The sequence below is a fragment of the Ptiloglossa arizonensis genome, chromosome 6 (genome assembly GCF_051014685.1).
Source record: "Ptiloglossa arizonensis isolate GNS036 chromosome 6, iyPtiAriz1_principal, whole genome shotgun sequence".
In the NCBI taxonomy this organism is placed as follows: Eukaryota; Metazoa; Arthropoda; class Insecta; order Hymenoptera; family Colletidae; genus Ptiloglossa; species Ptiloglossa arizonensis.
In genome coordinates this window covers 1,080,491-1,098,889 of record NC_135053.1, presented here as the reverse complement: position 1 = coordinate 1,098,889, position 18,399 = coordinate 1,080,491, and the positions used below count along the sequence as shown (strand labels likewise).

At 30.4% G+C, this 18,399-nt stretch overlaps 1 protein-coding gene across 8 annotated transcripts; it reads right to left on the bottom strand.

Moving 5' to 3' along the window:
- Positions 1-158: 158 nt before the first annotated feature.
- Positions 159-18,221, bottom strand: LOC143148250 (uncharacterized). Of its 8 annotated transcripts, XR_012992438.1 has the most exons (6): positions 17,939-18,220; positions 9,378-9,540; positions 7,267-7,391; positions 3,397-3,460; positions 1,765-1,917; positions 159-1,574 (listed from the first exon to the last, which is right to left on the bottom strand). XR_012992438.1 is itself a non-coding variant. In XM_076314416.1 (5 exons), the coding sequence occupies exons 1-5, from the start codon at positions 17,994-17,996 to the stop codon at positions 1,836-1,838; spliced, it is 486 nt and encodes a 161-aa protein (XP_076170531.1). In that variant the 5' UTR covers positions 17,997-18,221; the 3' UTR covers positions 1,700-1,835. The 8 variants fall into 8 exon arrangements, 6 of the variants coding, with proteins under 6 accessions (XP_076170531.1, XP_076170530.1, XP_076170533.1 ...); XR_012992439.1 differs by lacking the exon at positions 3,397-3,460 and having other exon boundaries at positions 162-1,574; positions 17,939-18,205; XM_076314416.1 differs by lacking the exon at positions 159-1,574 and having other exon boundaries at positions 1,700-1,917; positions 3,397-3,454; positions 17,939-18,221.
- Positions 18,222-18,399: the final 178 nt, after the last annotated feature.

Below are 18,399 nucleotides of genomic sequence, written 5' to 3'. Positions count from 1 at the left end.
TGGAAACTGTTCCACATTCCAATTCGGTAATTTTTAAAACAGACACATAGAAATGAATAACGTTGATTTTATTTTGCCATATTTTTCCAGACAATGTTGCATTAATTATATACGATATAAATAAATATTGCAGTTATTCACATTAGCAAACATTTTATTCAAACAATTTAATTGACTATACATCATTTTATGAAATTCTTTTAATTTCAAATTTGATGCAAAAATGCGTCACTTGTAAGAAAAATGAAAAAAATCATCCAACTGAAAATTCTTACGCGTCACTGTAGATATCTAGATGTCATCCTTTGTAACAGTATGCGGCAACTTTACCTATCGTCTTTCGCTGATTTGAAGTCTCGCGGGACGGCATTAGATTTTAATTGTGTCCCTATTTCACTATGTATATCAATACAAAGCTTGGAGACTATAAATCTAAATTTCTGAAGTCAAGGTCACCCGATGGTCATGGTATATCAGGTTGTTGAATTCGTCTTAAGACAAATTATAATAATATGAAGTAAAAGGTATGCAATGCCATTTAAAAACATGAAGATGACCTTAATTTGTTTTAAATAAAAATATTTTGTCATTTTCTATATTTAAATTTGTAGCCGATCAGAAACTGATTAACTTTTGTCCGAAACATTTTTTCATCAGACTATTGGAAGCACCTGAAACATCGTGGCGACAGTTGTGTGACACACTGTATATATAACTTTTTTTTAAATGAATTAAAAATTAATTTTTATTTATTTCTAAATTATATTTTTATTAAATTATTTTTGTCCCTGAAAAGAATTTTATTTGTTTCTACTACTAATTATATAACCTTATATGCTTTCCTAGCATATCGTAAAAAACTAGCAAAAATTGTTGTCCTCTATTAGATATAACTAATGTGTATAATAGTAATATGTTAAAATTACGCCAATGGGGTTCTAGCTGCCGCGTGTTTTTCATTATCTCTCTCTATCTGGCTACTTCCTTCGTCACTCAGTCCACATGTGTCTGTAACCGCCGCGACGAATAGCGGACTAGAATTAAATGTGTACGTGAGAGTAGATGTACCCCTTCCACTTTTCTCGCATTCCAACCACGAGACTTCAAGTCAGCGGTAAGGAATACACTGAATCGGCAGATTTTCTATCCCTTTCTCGGTTTCTTCTGGCAGACCGATTGATTCCTCTTCAAGAATTATCCTATACATCAGCATCACTGTATTTGTTATCTCGAACAATAAACTCACCAATAGCAGTACTAATCGATCGTTCGTGTTATCCAAATTCTGCATTATACTTCACGTAGAAAGAATCAAGGTAGAATCCACGCACGTGTTCTGTACGAAAAGGTACCCTACTTCCGTGGTGTGCGTTCTTAATAGGATTTGGATAATATAATCCGAACAAGGTTTGCTCCTTATTTGTGATATCTTAATTCTTTCGGTACTATGGACGTGCTTACACGTACAACGGATTGTATATTTCAAGTGTCACGGATGTGTTTACATTGCTTATGGACACGTTCTATTTATCCCATGTTTCATCTTTCATCGATGCTCACAGTATGCTCTCTAACTGGAAAGAAAACAAACGACGAAATAAACATAAACAAAGCGTGTACCTGGTAGAAAGATCGTTTGTGTTTACAAACAGTTGGTTTTATATGTATATAGGAAAGTATGCAGCACTGAAACACGTCATTAACGAAAGGACTTTTTATTCTTAACGGCCTATTTTACAATTGTAAAATTTAAATTCCAGATACCGTTCGAGGGATATACAATCACAATAAAACTTTCTCAAACAATGGCATTGCTTAACATTATTGTTGCCTCGTCAAACTAAACATAGTAATGTGGATTGTACGGTGTTTGCTTCATATAAACTTCGTTTGTGTATAGAACTGGTTGCGATTTTCCTGAAAGAGGTAGATTTTATTACAATTGTTTGAATCTAATACATATAATTACTTATTAATAATACGAATATTATACACGCACGACTGATACTCAGACTGCACCAAAATATCGACAAAAGTGAATTATTAATTTATTTAATTACTTCTCGCTCAATACCTATAATAATGCATACATAAAGGACATTTAAATAACTCAATGTTGAAATCGATATTATAGCGAGATTAAATAAAAAGAGATATTTTTATTTCGCGAGTAACATTTTTTGTACTATATGTACTTTTAAATCGAAGAATTCATCGAACGTCGCAAAATTTTCTCAGCATTTCTTTACGCAAATAAGTTCCGATTAATAAATTACGTATTTATACAATACAGGACAAGATTATAGCACATCTTGTATTCTTATGCGATCCATAAGGTTGAGAGAAGATGTACAGTACAGTACCTTCTCCGTACTATGCTTTCATTTTTAAAAATAACACGTTAAAGGTCATTGGTAAAGACCAAATGTAAATAGTAACTGAATTTGTCGAGACAAAATGATAATATGCTCGAACGAAATTAATGAATCGAGGTAAAATCGAACCGAATCTTATTTTTTTAATTAGATAAGTATTCTATTACGAAAAGTGGAAAGTGAATCAACAGAATTGACAATAATCGTTTAAAGTATCGACAAATGTGAGAAAAGATGACTTTTGAACGATTGCAAGGCATTAACAGAACGCGAAAGCCGTCTCATTTTACATGCTGCTTCTAATTTTAAAGGCATATAATGTCAGACAAATTTCCACAGTATTAGAGGATATAAGAAACTGTTTAAAATACATGGCGCGATTTAAAGCAAAACAAGCGTATTAAAGGACAACGATTTAACTCGTGGATATCTTTAATCGCTTATCGTAAGGAGTGTCGATCACCGTTGGCCCGGAGTTCGAATTAATGTCGGAATTAATACTTTCATAATTTAAAGGCAGAAACACTAATATTAAGTTATAACCAAATGAAAAGCTGTTGCGTAATAATATAAGCAGGAATTAACTACTATGGTAAAGTTTCTATCCAATTGGATGATCAGCGACAATAAAGTAAAACAGCTGAATAACTAAAAAAAACATGCATACGCCTCGCAATTGATATAGTATAAATTTCAACAAGACAATGTAGAGTTTCGTGCCGCCGGAAGAATACAATAATATCTGTCTGTTAAAAAATATTTCTTTTACGGTGGTCCATCTATTCACCCGATTTAAGTATAATCCTTTGTATCGATAACGAACCGATCTTCGATGTAAAGAAAATTGAAAAAACGAAGCAAAAAAACAAAAAATTATGTAAAACATTATCTAACGTTTAATCAATGTTCCTACTTGAAAAGAACGGATAATAAAACATTAATACAATGATTTTGTGCAATTTGACAACAATCTCGAACACGTATAATAATTACCTGTTACACTGTAGGATTTGGAACGTACTGAATCGGAAGTGGAAAATTCGCGGGTGTTTGAGTTATTTGTACGACACTAGGTATTTCTGCGCCTGGAACAAATATTCCTATAAAGTGCACTTAACAATATAGATTTATAAATTTTCATCATTAGAATCAGTAAACGAATAATCGTGAAATTATCGAAAGAAAACAAGATGTTTCAATGTAATTGTAAATATTCCTAACGTTATAATAAGACGAAACATCGTCCAATAACAACAAATATCGACCAATCTTTCGAAACATTGTCCACAAAGTGTGTTTATATTCCGAAGTATGCAACGATCGCGAGTATGTCCAATATCGTGTAACATTTTCCTAGCGCCTCGAAGTATCACTGATCAAATTTGCTAAAAAAAAAGGGGAGGAAAAAAAACTTTGTACCAGTTACACGCAAGTATAGACACGTTGCAAAGGAAGGTTCACGGAATAGGGGATCATTTTGCATTATAGGGTAACGTACTGTTTTATTTTTACGTGACCGGCACGATGTGTGCTAATAATAATGTTAACCGTAAAATACGGTATTGTTCTTATCGCGCAGTAATGGGAGAAAAAATGTTTGCTCGTATTGAAACATCAAGAAATTATTTATTACGCAAACGTTACAATAGGAAGCACTTATCTAGATGTTAACGTTAATTATCGTATATCTTAAATTTACATTCCTATAAAATGTCCATAGGCGTTTTGTGCTACATAATTAGTAAGTTTCTAAATGAAAATAGCGAATCGCAAATATTATCGTTAGAATAGTTTAAATACACGCGTATGCATGTAAAAATGTATACAAAAATATGTTTGAAAATGGAAGTCAACTGTCCTATTTTTAGAGGTACTCTGATAAAACGATAGAACTTTTCTATTTTCATATACAGATGATTTATTTTAAAGAAGTTTAGGCCCTAATGTGTATATAGATAATAGGATTTCACTTATTCCGAGAAATGAATTAGTTTGTACATACAATTTTGTACATTGCGGTTATACGCACTCAAGTCGAAATGCTTGCACTATAAACAATGTATATCGCTATCTATTGAACAATATTGTTAGGTGTATTACAATAGTAATGTGACGTGTAAAAAAATAAATATCGTATTGGAACAACGGTAACAAGTGCAGCAGCTTTGCAAGAATGAAATGTTATATCGAAAGATTTCTACAGAAATCGGAATCTCTATTATGTCTTGTAATTAGGATACGTTAAGAAACGTCATGGAACAGCAGATAATGTTTCTCGTGAAACGAGAGCTCGAAAAACCAAGCCAAGAATTGATTGTAAGATTCATTGGTTTGTATAAAAAAAAAAAAAAAAAAAAAAAGGACTCGAACCAGGATCGTTTAAACTGGACTTCCCAACAATGGTCCAGAGTAATTTTTAGCGATGGATAAATTTAATCGATTAGAATTTGACGAAAAAGTGTATATGTGACATCTGATACGCGAAGAATATTAAAAGAATTGTATAGAAAAATATCTTGACTGTAAGAGGTGAGTCGATACTCGTATGGAGTTCGATGACAATGAAGTTGCAGAAAAATATATATCGAAAGAATGAATCTATCGAGCAGATAATAATCAAAAAGATACTATATGCGTTGTTAAGACATTTTTAAATGATAGTATTCACGTAATGAAATGTGAAATGGTCAGCACAATCTTCAGATTTCGATCCAATAAAGATGTTATGAATTGATGTCGACAAATATGTAAAATAATAAAAGCCAATAAATATTGAAGAATTATACTCGCACTACACAAGAGAAGCATGAAATTTAATACTTGCTGTACATAGATGTACTCGACTTATCGTATCTACGTATGTCACGAAAATATATCGCTTAAAAATAAGGGTCTATCTACGAAATATTGAAATATTATAAGTCAAAGAAATTTGTGGAAATATAAACATTTCGATATGTATATAAGTATTTAGGTATGTGTTCGCAGAAAATTTGACACTTTTTAATACAAATTTGAATACAAAAATACAAAAATTTTTTTAATTATAGTAAATTAATGAAAACTATTATATTTTTCTATTTTGTTATGTATATTGTTAACTTATAAAAACTACAATTGATTTTTTTATATCTGTTTACTGTATAAGTACAGAACAAATAAAACTTCATTTTGCTAACTATTTGTAAGTATGTGGCCGCCACTGTATATACATGAATTTGTATATGTATATACAGTATGTATATATGTTTATACTCAAAATCGTCAATTCTTAGCTGGCTAACAGAAAATATTAAAAACATTATTTTTGTTTTTTTATTAATTATATTGATGCGAATTCGCGTGTCAAACTTATCTGTTTTGTTTTTCTTAATAGTTTATATTATAAATATAATTTTTGTACATTCAAATTAGAAAAGAAAAAATAAAATCCAAATAAAAAAATAATAAATACACTTTTAGTATATAAAAAGAAACTAATATGGAATGTTTTTCACCCCTTCGCTTACCCATAAACTAATCATTTGCTTTAGTAGATACTTTTATTCTTGAGATTTATTATTCCTTGGAATTCTGTTATAAACAATTGACCTCCGCACACTACTTTTATAAAAACATTTCTTCGTGTTATTTAAAATAGCGAAGATATTTATGATAACAAAAAATTAGAGCACGCTGTCTGCATGTACATTTATGTTAAAATTGTAACAATCAAATTGGAAGCCACAACTTTTCATGCAACAATGTATGTATAGAAAGCGAGACACGAATTAATGTTTGAAAAATACATGTACTTTAAGATATAGTCACAGGAACATTATGTGTAAAACAAGGTCAGAAGACTGGAAGGTATGTTGAAATGGAATCAGGCCATAGGTGGTCCTACAAAAAATTATACAGTCAAATTGGCTAGCGTTTTCCACATGTAATCAGAACATTATCAATTATATTTCTTTTATCGAATTAAAGAGGGCTATGCATTCGGGGCTACTATATTTTCGGATTCAAACCAACCGTTCTAAAATTGTGCAGAATGATAAAGCTTCTTTAAACAATACCGACTCTAATATAAACCTACATCATTTTTTAACTTTCTAATGATTCTGTAATTTTCAGAATCCCAAAAATTTCAGAAAAAAGTAATATACAAGAAAGTTCTAATTATGAATATTTATATATATATATATATATATATACTCCAATTATTACTTTGTATATTTTTCTACATTTTTTAATGCGAGTTTCGTTCAAAACGTTAAATGTGAAGGCTACTGGCATTGACATGTTTTTCTCTTTTTTTCTAACGATTTGGTTCTACGACAGCGCTCTTTCATTTTACAAAATTTGAGAAAAGTCGATTTTGTGCTGAAAATGGGCCTGAATGTATACGCCTTTTTCTTCTTTTTCAAATCTTTTTTTGCTAGTGCAACATTCAAATTGACATTGAATTCGTACTAAGCATATTGTCACTACATTGTCTCTATAAACAACTACTATTAAATGTAAACTTGAAAAAGTAAGAAAACAGAATTTAAAAAATATACAAAGTAGGATAGACAGATAAATGATATTAAGAGATTATAAATGAAAAAGGGAGTTAATAATGTAATAGAATAATACTAATTAATAATGTAATAGAGTAATGTTTTTACGATATATAAAATTTAATTTGAATAGCGTAACAACTGATCCAATAACATAAAAGTAATCGACGTAAAATATATTTAATACGTAATTTGATGTAAAAACTATTTCAGTGTAAATTTGTGGACTGATTTTTATATCCCGAAAGTAAAGTGTTAAATCAAATTTATAATATTCGTTAGAACGTTCGTTCAATGATGTGACATAATATTGTCGAAATTTTAATTTTGTATGAAGAGATACTTACGTCCATAAATTATGCCCTGATGGCGTATGCGATGTCGCCGATAGAAAATACAGCATAAACACGATATACAAAATATTACCAATGAAATTATTGTAACAACCACGAAAATCACTGCGACAAGAACCCTGCAATACAATGACATGAATATGAACAAAATTATAGCGATACACTACCAAAACTTTTCCTTGCTTTCGAATACAATAAAGACAAATATTTATGCTAAATAATTGCTAGGACAATTACATTTACATAATTATACATTTTTTATAACTTTGCTTATAAGTGCCTACAATACCAAAAGTGTTAAAAAAAACAAATACATAGCAAGGTTTATTACTTAACTAAACATGGAATACTCGTATACATTTATCATAACTCTCTGCTAATTCATTTTTATACAATGCTTTACGTAAATTAAAGCAATAAAAATATCCTATTTTGGCTTAACAGATATTGCGTATTGTTAATTATATAGATTTCAATATGAACTATAATGATAGTGTGTTATGAATTGGTGCTAAATGTCATTGATAAGAAATTTAATAACTATTCAAATACTAAAACTGGTTTGAACACAGTTTATATTACGCAGCAAAGAAGTAAAGAGAACAAGATACAACATTCGATCGATAAAAGAATCAAACGAGAATCAATATTTTTAAGAATGAAATTGTATAGTAATTAATTACACATCTCATTTTTAACTATAATTGTGTTATCATTGGGTTGGTTTTTATGTTTTTTACAGCATCAAGTAGAAAAAATGATGTAGTTTCGTTTATCATTTAAATGATATTAAAAAGTCAGAGCAATTTTAATTCTTTCGAGGAAAATAAATATTTAATTACTTCGATAAAATTTAAATATATGCTGTAAACTCCCTCTGATCAACTTTTTCCTATACACATAACTACCGTCCGGTCTTAATTTCCGAATTGTTTGCCTACAGTTTCTATAAACACATCGCAGAGCAACTAACAAGTGCCAGTTAAATTATTTTATTTAATAACGAAATAATGTACGAAGAATCCATAAATAAAACAATTTTAATATTAAATATGAACTTCGTTTTTATGTAACAATTCACATTTGTTTATATTTAATGCTTAAAAATAAATATTAGGAGGTGAATGTACAGTGTACATGTATGTATTTTATTAACGACAATATGTTATGTATGATGAAAAAAACCAAAAAAGATAGCAAAATAAAGGGGAAAAAAAAACGATTCAAGACAAATATTCATAAACAAATACAATACGTAACGTCAAGTACGGATTATAATTTCCTATGTAATAAAATATAAACAAAAAAATTTACATTTCGTTAAATATATAAATCCAAAAAAGTATACATGTGTGATATATTTCTTATATATGCTTTAGAACATGTAAACAGACATTTTTTAAAATAAAAGAACAAAAATGGAATTAAAACACGTACACCAATAGTAATATTAGTAATAAGTTTCGAAAGGAATTAATATATTTTAAATAATTTGATTACAATTAATACCTTGCGACCTACCTCGTTTACTTGAATTTGCTTTATCAGTATCTGTATCAGTTGAAATCTGTTACACGATCTGGTTAAGAACATCACTTATCTAGTCATAGTATTAAGAGCACAAAAATTTTAAACTTTGACTCAAAACGGGGGCCACTTTAAAGAACTCTATTAGAGTTTTGTAACGCGAGTTATATACTACAACTTCCATTTACTGTGGTTTCAAAAGCGATTTTCACACTTTAGCGTCCCCCTTGTTAGTTGTCGACGCCACAATGTGTTTACAGAAACTGTAAACAAGTGGCGGTCCTACGTTTACGTACAAGCTACCACGAACGCGTGTAGGTATCGACAAAATTTAAAGTCATAGTACCAAAGGAATTTTTGCGGTTATATGTATAGTTGTTCAGAGTGTTGAGTTTTCTAACAAATTTCAATTTCATCGAAATCAATATTGTGTACGTATTTGTAAACATGAAATGTTAAAAACTATTAATAATAGTTTTTTTCGCTCTCATTGAAAAAAAAAGGACGCAATATAATTAAAGTTGTTTCATTTATAAGGATCGAATACCCGATAAAATAATAACTAATAAAAGTATTACCATGTCGTCATAAGAGCAAATGTGTGTCCTTCGCAACAATAGCTTTTATTATTCTCAACATCAAGACAACAGAAAGATTTGCTAGGAGGATCCAAGAGTCCTGGGCACGAATTACTTATCAAATGATTCCACAAACTCTTCTCGCCGAATGAACATTCCATTCCTGAAAATAAGAGTCACTTTGTTTTAAAACATTATCGCTTTTAAAAGATGTAATAAAAACAAAAGTTTTTCATCGAATACTTCCTGATTCGTTTCGTACGAATACAAAACGCATCCCTGCTTAATGTACAGCTAGTCGCAAAATTGAGCGTACACTTGCATTAAATCTATATTGCATAAGAAGTAGCAAAAAATTGCAATAATTAGTAAATGCAAATATTTAACTTTAATGTTCTAATGTTTAAATTCGATTGCTGAAAACAAATAGTAACAAAAATAAGCTATTTTTGTTATTTTTATTAATGTTTCCAAACAACAAGCAATCATTTTGTCAATTAAAATTGAGCATACAGAATGGGAATCTCTTAAAATTGTATATTGTTATATATTTTTCGATTTTATTACAGAGGAATTACTGCACTACACAGTAGGACGTACATAACGTACATTGTTTTGATTTGTATTTGTTATTTTAACAATAGTTCCGGAAAGAAAGGAAATATATTTTTCTTCGACAAATCATTGTAAATTTATATTATAAAGGAAAGTTTTATAGGAAATCGGTAGTATAGTTAATAGAATTCACTCTATCGCATATAAAATAATAAATAAATTTACATACGAAGGTATACTACAAAATAAGAGCGATCGAAGGAGAAAAACAATTCTTTCCGAATATGACGAAATATATGTGTATGCAGTGCGACAAATTAAAATCAAATCTACTATTAAGTGCTAAAATTAACAGTTAATGTTTCTTCAAGACTTGGTAAACCTAACTCGAGGGAAACAATTCATCGAGTTTTCCATAGAAAAGAGTACCAGGTTCGAATAGCTAAAAAAAAGCCTTATATTTCCAAAATAAATAGATTAAAGCGTTTAGAGTTTATCAAACAATAAGTAAATTGTTCAGAAAGTTTTTGAAAAGATACAAATTTCCCCGATGAAACTAAAATTAATTTATTCCGCGCGTACAGTAAAGAAATCATATACGATCAAATTTTAAACACGGCGGAGAATCAATTATAACACGGGGTTGCATGACGGCAGATGAAACGGGGAATATTAAATTTGCAGAGAAAACAATAAACAAGATAAAATACTTGACCATTTTAAAACGAAATTTAAAACCTTCGATTGAAAAATTTCAAATTCCATCGGTATATCATGCCCAACAAGACAATGATTCCAAATACACCTCGCGTGTTGTTATCGTTGCTTTATAATGTCCCTAAATGATCGAAAACTCTTTATGGAGAGAATTAAAAATTTAATTAAAAAATTACAATATAAAAAATAAAGACAACGCGAAAATATTCGAATTTTAACAAATTAGTCGAATCAATACCAAGACATCTGCAGGCAACAAAATACTAATATAATTTTTAAAAATATTAGTTTCTTGGGATATTCTTCTGAAAAGCAACAGTGGCTACTTGTCGCAATATTTAATTTTGAAAAATTATAGTTTTTTGTGTATTACTCTAAAAAGCACCAAAGGCTGATTGTCACAATATTTAAGGACAAGTGCGGAGTGGAGGGAGAATAGACTAAAAATATAAAATTTTTGCTTCGAATATTTAATAGTTCCCAAGATATTAATGAAAACTGTCGGTATTACGTATTGAGATTTCCCTATATGGACACTACTAATGCAATAGTAGTGTCCAATCTCCAGCACTGCTGCAGATTGGAGATTGGCTATGCAATAGTGGTTGTCACCGACTGTCGAGTAACCAATGACGCAATAGAGGTATCGGTCTCATTATCTAAAGGGTGTCTCACTTAAAATTGGCTTACTTATTTGGAATATCGAGTACACGATCGCTACTGGCTGGTGTACAAACGGGTGGATGTTGGATGCATATACGATAATTTTACCTATATTTTCAGACTAAGAAATTTGCGATAACCACGACCTCTCTCGTTAGATTTCGCTACTCATAAACTTTCCAATGGTGTATTACATACCTCCGTATCCGTTGCTCGAAATATTATAGTACTGTCTTATTCAGAATTACGGTAAGTACAGTACATGTAATTCAATATTTTTCGGTCATAAAAATTAAAACATAATACAACCTAAAAATATGCGAGTTAAATTTAAATGGGACACTCTATAGGTATTGAGACCGATATCGCTATTACGTCATTGGTTATTCGACAGCGGCTGCGAACGCTACTACATCGAAAAACAGTCGCAGTAGTAACGTCTGTATAGGTGAGATTTCAATGTACAATGTTAAATACTTTTTATTAATATTTCATAAACCATTACACACTGGAGACCAAAATTTTATATTTTGAATCCATTCTCCATCCATCGCCTTTTTAAAATTTCCGAATGCCGGTAGACCACTGGTGCTTTTCTTAAGTACAATCAAAAAAATTGTATAAGAAAAAGTTACGTTATTAATCCGTTTTTTAAATAAATATGCTTTTACTACGAGTATAAAACTTTGAATTTTTAGAGGTTCGTAACAATAACATTTTTTCTTTCTATAAAATTGTTACAGACATTTTTTTAATAAAAAAAAAGTATAAATTCTAATAGAATTGGGAAAAAAAAAAAACAATGTTAAGGGTATCTTTGCAGGAGTGTGGTTCAGCTCGGAATAAACGAACCGATTATACTCGGTTTGAACAAGATAAACAGTTCGAAGAATCGAGTAACTCGAATATTCTCTATTTTTATCTAAAAACAGCTCTATTTCTATGGCTTTACTTAAAGCCATCGATATGCGTTTATTTTTGTATAAAGTAAACTAAATTGGACTGAAAAAGGAATTTCTTTCGTTTATCGCCTGAATGTTACTTTTGTACTGCAGGACATTGACGCATTCAACGAATGATAGTACAACCATATCGCAAAAGACACTTGTGTAGCACAGATTCATCGAATGCAACTGTACTCTCGCTTGCCAGAGTATTTGAATTAAATCAGCCTTGTCTACGGGTGAATACCTTGTCTCAGTAGTATTACTTTTCCTCACATACGGTGTGTTATTTTGCATGGTATTTGAACATCTAACGCGACATCCACTATCGTTCCTGTATTACGACCATGGAGACTGAGTGTAGCAAACTCTTGAACTATACTGAACGAACAACGATGTAAAACACCACAATTGGGCCGAAAAGGCCGACACGATCAAATAATAAGTTTCACAAACGAGAATTTCTATTCTTTGATATTGCTTCTATTATCTCAGTATCTCGAGCATAGAGTTTGAAACATTGCATGATTTTTTACCTAAATAAAAGTTTTATCTCAACTCACGAATAAAAGTTGCTCTAGATAAAGCATTATTTAATATCTAGATAAAATACACTCTGCTCCTGGATTTTTGTGCCTCCGTATCGCACGAAAGGTTTGCAATCAATTGATAATTTATAAAGTTTTACTTCAAATTATCGTGTACTCGTATTCAAGTTTCTAAACCAATGATTCATTTTGTACTGCGAACTACCAGTAAAACAAATATTGTTCGATCGGATTACGATACTATTGCATTTTATAGAAATAATTATTTTCAACAAACGTTTGCATTCTATCGATAAATATAATAGTGGTATGAATGAATTCAAAAACAGTTTAAACTTCTTATCTAATTTCCGAATAGTCTATCACTTTCATCTGCTACCACAGTGTGATTCTTGTGAAACTAACTTCAATTTTCAATTAAAAACACAATAAATATCAATACCAAACACTCTGATCCATGATAGTCCTTTCTCGTTTAAATCTCTCTTGATTTTATCGTTAAAAATGATTTTTTTCTTTGACCTGATTATAATTTCTTCAAGGGAAAAAGTTTGCAAATCATAATGAAACAAAAATCTAATCAATTTCTATTATCATCTCTGGAGCTCGCTTAATCACTCAAGATCATTTTTCTGATCTTGAATCATTCTAAATCATTTTGTTTCTGCGCCGTGTCAGCTTTCAGCTCTGTTTACGAGATAGAGAAGCGCGTGTCTACAATTCTGCCAGAATAGACAGGAAACAATGCAATCGGGTAACAAAACAGTATGGTGAGTATAACCGCTTGGTAGCACTGAACTGGTCAATTCATTCTCTTCTCACTATAATCGTTCAGAGTTGTTAATCGTTAGTGCAGCGAATTGTTCAGAGGCGCGAGGGCGTTGTAGCGTGGTCTGAGTCGCAGCGTTGTAGCGTTATGGTTGCAGATAGAAAAAAATTGAATGATATAACACGGATCTAACTTCCTATGATCTCCCTTTTTTTTTATAAGCGCAACGTTGCATCTAAAACGTGCAGTACAATTTTTTTTTTAACGAACGATACACCCCTTTTTCGTAGAAATCGATGCTATCCATAAATGGTCTTCTCGTTATTCTCTTTTCCTTTATTACTCTATAAGTAATGGGAGATGTTTTTGAAAAATTAATACTTTGCGAAATATTTCAAATTTTTTAATACACGCTAAAATTTTTTAAGCGCTCTGATATTTCAAAACTTTCCTCGGACTCCCGCTGCATAACATCGTATTGGCTCCACCATGTACATTTTTACATACAATTAATTGCAATAGACTTTGGTGAAAAATGTATATAAATCACCATGTACTTAATAAATATACGTAGTTGCATTTCTTTCGTTAAATTTAATTGTAAGAGTTATTCATTTTTAATCGGAAACAAAGTAACACAAATTTTATGGAATTATGAAAAGAAAAATAAATATTACAAAATTGGAACTCGAAGTGAACTCCATCGTACTGTATGTACTGTTTTAATCATTTAACTTCGTGTGAAACAATTATCCGTATACAATCCTAGATTATATTCGCGACAATGATAGACCGACGTCTTTCTTTTGGAAAAAGAAGAATCTCTCTGGTCCTCCTATAACTTCCCGTTTCGGTTGAGATTTTTGCGCTTTTGTTTGTATCAAATTCTCGAGATTTGTTCCAGAGAAAAGACTATTGTGCATCAAAGTGTTTGGAATTGATACTGTTTGAGTTTTGAATTGGAAACTGAAGTTAGTTTCACAAGAATCACATTGTGGTAGCAGTTGAAAGTATTAGGCTATTCGCAATCGATTAACTTTCTAAGAAGCGATTAATTTATCTTGCAATATGAGATCTTTTGCAGTTTTGTGTAAGTGCATGCGTATGTACATGTTACGAGTGTTATCTCCTTTGAATAAGGAACCTTGAAATCTAGCCTCTCTGTTTCTGAATTGATTCGTACGATTATTATATTTATCGATAGAATACAAACGTTTGTTGAAAATAACTATCTCTATGTACACTGTAATGTTATTTTATTCAAACCCCGAATGTACGACTATTAAAAAAATGAGACAAGAAAGAAAGAAAGAAAGAAAGAAGGGAAGAAGTCCGATACAAGACTGGGGCCAGTTAAAAAGAATCATCTTTGTACGGATTACAAGTGAATGCAGTCTTTGAACCACTTACATCCTTCGTGTTATTGCTCAATATTTTTTACATGGCAACAAAGTGTTAACATCTTCAAAAATTGGAGTAATGGAGATCGTAATTTTTTCTTTCATGTCTTTAATGTTCATGATAGTTTAAGCTGGATTCATGTAACCATTCATTAAAATATCCTTCAATCGGTTTTATATGAAGGTAGATCGATCTCTCTCTCTCTCTCTCTCTCTCTCTCTCTCTTCACCATTCGAGCCACTTGCTCTTAACGAAGGAACACTGTTTTGTATTCACCTTTGAATAATGTTTCAATTAACGGTTAGCTGACGCATAACAGAGTTGGGCAAAATTTTATTCGAATAAAAGATTTCGAAATTTAGATTTTATATGCTTATTGTGAAATATTTCATTATATAATTCACACTTTTCTTCAACGACCACCGAAGAAAAAGTTGTTTATCTTTTATTCGTTATTCGAGACTTTTATCTGTGTACAAATTTTGCCCATCTCTGATGGATAGTCGTAACACTTTGATACTTAGCAGAATTGTCGCGCAAAACTATTCGTCGATCCGAATTTTTTACATTTAACATTTTATAAATACAAAAATAATTCCGAGACGTCTTGCGTAGCCACAAAATAGGAAACTTATCTATACTAATGCAGATACGTTGGCGTCTTTCAGTTTTTAGTAGAATGTGGTTGGATGAGATAGCTGATTGACAACGTCTTTATAATACATTTGTGTGGTATGAACAAGTTTTTTAACGATCAGTGTACCGCCTTGTCCTTCCAAGACATTTTCTCTGAAGAATATTTAGAATATTTAAAAATTGTTTGAATTGAAAATTTTATCAAACACGTATAAGAGTATATTATTAAAATAGTTTCTAAAAGTGGTGCACCAGACGAAAGTGCTAGAATTCCTAAACTTAAATAAACATAAAACGAGTCGAATAGACAGTGACAGTGGTTGAAACAATGTAATCATTTATATGTGAGGGTCGAAGTGTTAAGTGAGAAATGTTCAGTGTTAAGATGTGCTTTGCATTTGAAGTGATCCAAGTATGATTCAGCAACTATTTCGATTCGAACTATCTTTGGTAGTTCAAGTATTACCAGTATTTTACATATCACTATTATTCATAACTTGAATTTATTATACATACGAATAACAGATGACGAGTACATACAGTATAGAATTGATCAAATTGTTTGTATAAAATATTTTCTAACGAACTGTTTATCCGAATAAACTGTTCTTTGAATCAAAATTAATTCATTAATCGGAAAAAGATCGCTCGTTCGCCGTTTCTTATTCTTTGTTGTTTGTCATTTATTATTAACGGAACAAATGTTTTACTTTATTAAAAAGTCTGTACAGAATGAGTAGAATCTTTATTAAATATAAACTCCTGATACTGCTACACATCCCCAATCCATAATGGCACCTTCGACATGCTTGAACGTTAATTTAAAATTTCTAATTTTACTTTTCCATCGGAATCGTGGGCCGCGAATTTGCTTTCGTCGGTCGAAAGCACGCTTTTCCAAGAAGAAAAATCTTTGCTTATATATTGCCTAGCAAATTCCAATTTTTTTGTTTTATTTTTCACGCTAACAAAATAACTACTTGCCGACTATCCGGTCATAGATATTATTTTTTTGTAAAATTCTCCTAATATTTTCAGGATGGACTCTTTTATTTTATATTTCTCAACATTCCCTGCAAATTTTAGGGCACTTTCCATGGAATCTTTCTTAACTTCTCAAAGAACATAACATTCGTCTTAATCGCTTATGATGTTTTTCGTGCTTCTTTTGTTTTATTTGAGATACGGTTATCTTCATTATATCGTTTAATAATGTACTCTATTATATTACGACTTTTGTTCAATATCTTAGAAATTTCCCTCTGAGATTTACCTTGGGGATAATGAAAAATGACTAATTTATGCTTTTGTAAAGTCATATGCTTTTTTCGACTTTCCATTTTATTTAAAAAATTGAAGAATTATATATTTATACTGTAATTAATTTAATCCAAGGTTTAACAATGTATAACTATTAAAAACCAGTGAAGAAACATATTTTTATTGGGGGAATCACGGCACTTTGTAGGTGGACAATTTTTAGTGAGGCAATTTTCATACATAACATCATATATTCTAGTTTTTAAGTAATGCTTAATAACGTTTTGTGTTAATTTTCATAATAAAATGGGTACTGCTGTAGATACAAGAGTATTATACTGTTTGTAACAGTCAAAGAAGAATTAAAATTCAAAATGATAAATTATAATTTTACAAATAAAGATTTCTTTTATAGAAAAATGAATTACTTTTCTATCATGAAGATTAAAGGCGGTTATTAACTCAAAAGACATTGCAACAGAATATTAATCTACACACATGTATCATATTTATTACATCGAAAGTAGTAATGTATATGTTCAATTTTATATCGATAAAATAACTATACTTTTTTGTTTTTATTAAATATAGATAAATAATTCACTTTATATAAAAATATTTTTAAGAATTATCTGTTAAAATATATATGAAAAAATATATATTGATTTTGTATTATCAACATAAATTTCCATTCAATTTTGCGAGTAACCGTACCTATCGTAAACGGACGAAAATCAATGATACGTGAAAACCAAATATACTTCTTTTTTTTTTTTAATAACATCTTCCAATAAAAAACGATTTAAATAAATATTATTATTTCTAGAAAATATTTATCATTATCTAATTTTAACATAACGTGAAAACAAAGAAAAATGATGTTCAGATACACGAATAATAGCGGCACATTAATCAGAATTAGAATGCAATGTATTTAATTTTTAATACTTAAAATCTATAGCAATTAAAGTCACCGTGAGCGTCTAATAGCGAAGAAACAATTCCTATCGATAATATAAAAAAAGTACCGAATAATATGAAATTGAATCACAGAATCATTGTACTCACCGTGGGATAACCCTGTGTTAAGATAAATAAGCAGTAACAAAGAAGTAGCACGTAACATTTTAAAGAATTTTAGTATTAAATTACGAAGTTAATGTTTCAGAAAAATTGAACTGAGGAAATTTGATAAAAATTGCAACATTTGACAACTATGCAGACTGTAAACAAATTCAGCATGCAACACTTCCACCTTACACGAAATAGAATGCTGCCAGTAGTGTTAAATAAAGTGTAAAATACTACTATGACTCAACAGATGTCAGGTTTGTCGCTTGCGACTGTGGTGACACCTTTCGAATAAATTCTACCACTAGAGGGCTACGATCAATGACAGAGTCGTCAATTCTCGCTAGTATCGATCAATATCAGATTTCTATATACATTAATTTCTACGTTAGTTAATAAAAATTGTTATGTACTAACCAAAAATGGAACTAATTTTCTTCTTTTTTTCTTCTTACGTC

What these genes read in the sequence shown, in the direction of transcription:
- LOC143148250 (XM_076314415.1), bottom strand. Translation starts at nt 17,996, where the DNA reads ATGTTACGTGCTACTTCTTTGTTACTGCTTATTTATCTTAACACAGGG. An exon ending in TAACACAGGGTTATCCCACG is followed by an intron (nt 9,541 to 17,938) that starts GTGAGTACAATG and finishes TCTTATTTTCAG; the next exon opens with GAATGGAATGTTCATTCGGC. An exon ending in TCAGGGCATAATTTATGGAC is followed by an intron (nt 3,461 to 7,266) that starts GTAAGTATCTCT and finishes TATTTGTTCCAG; the next exon opens with GCGCAGAAATACCTAGTGTC.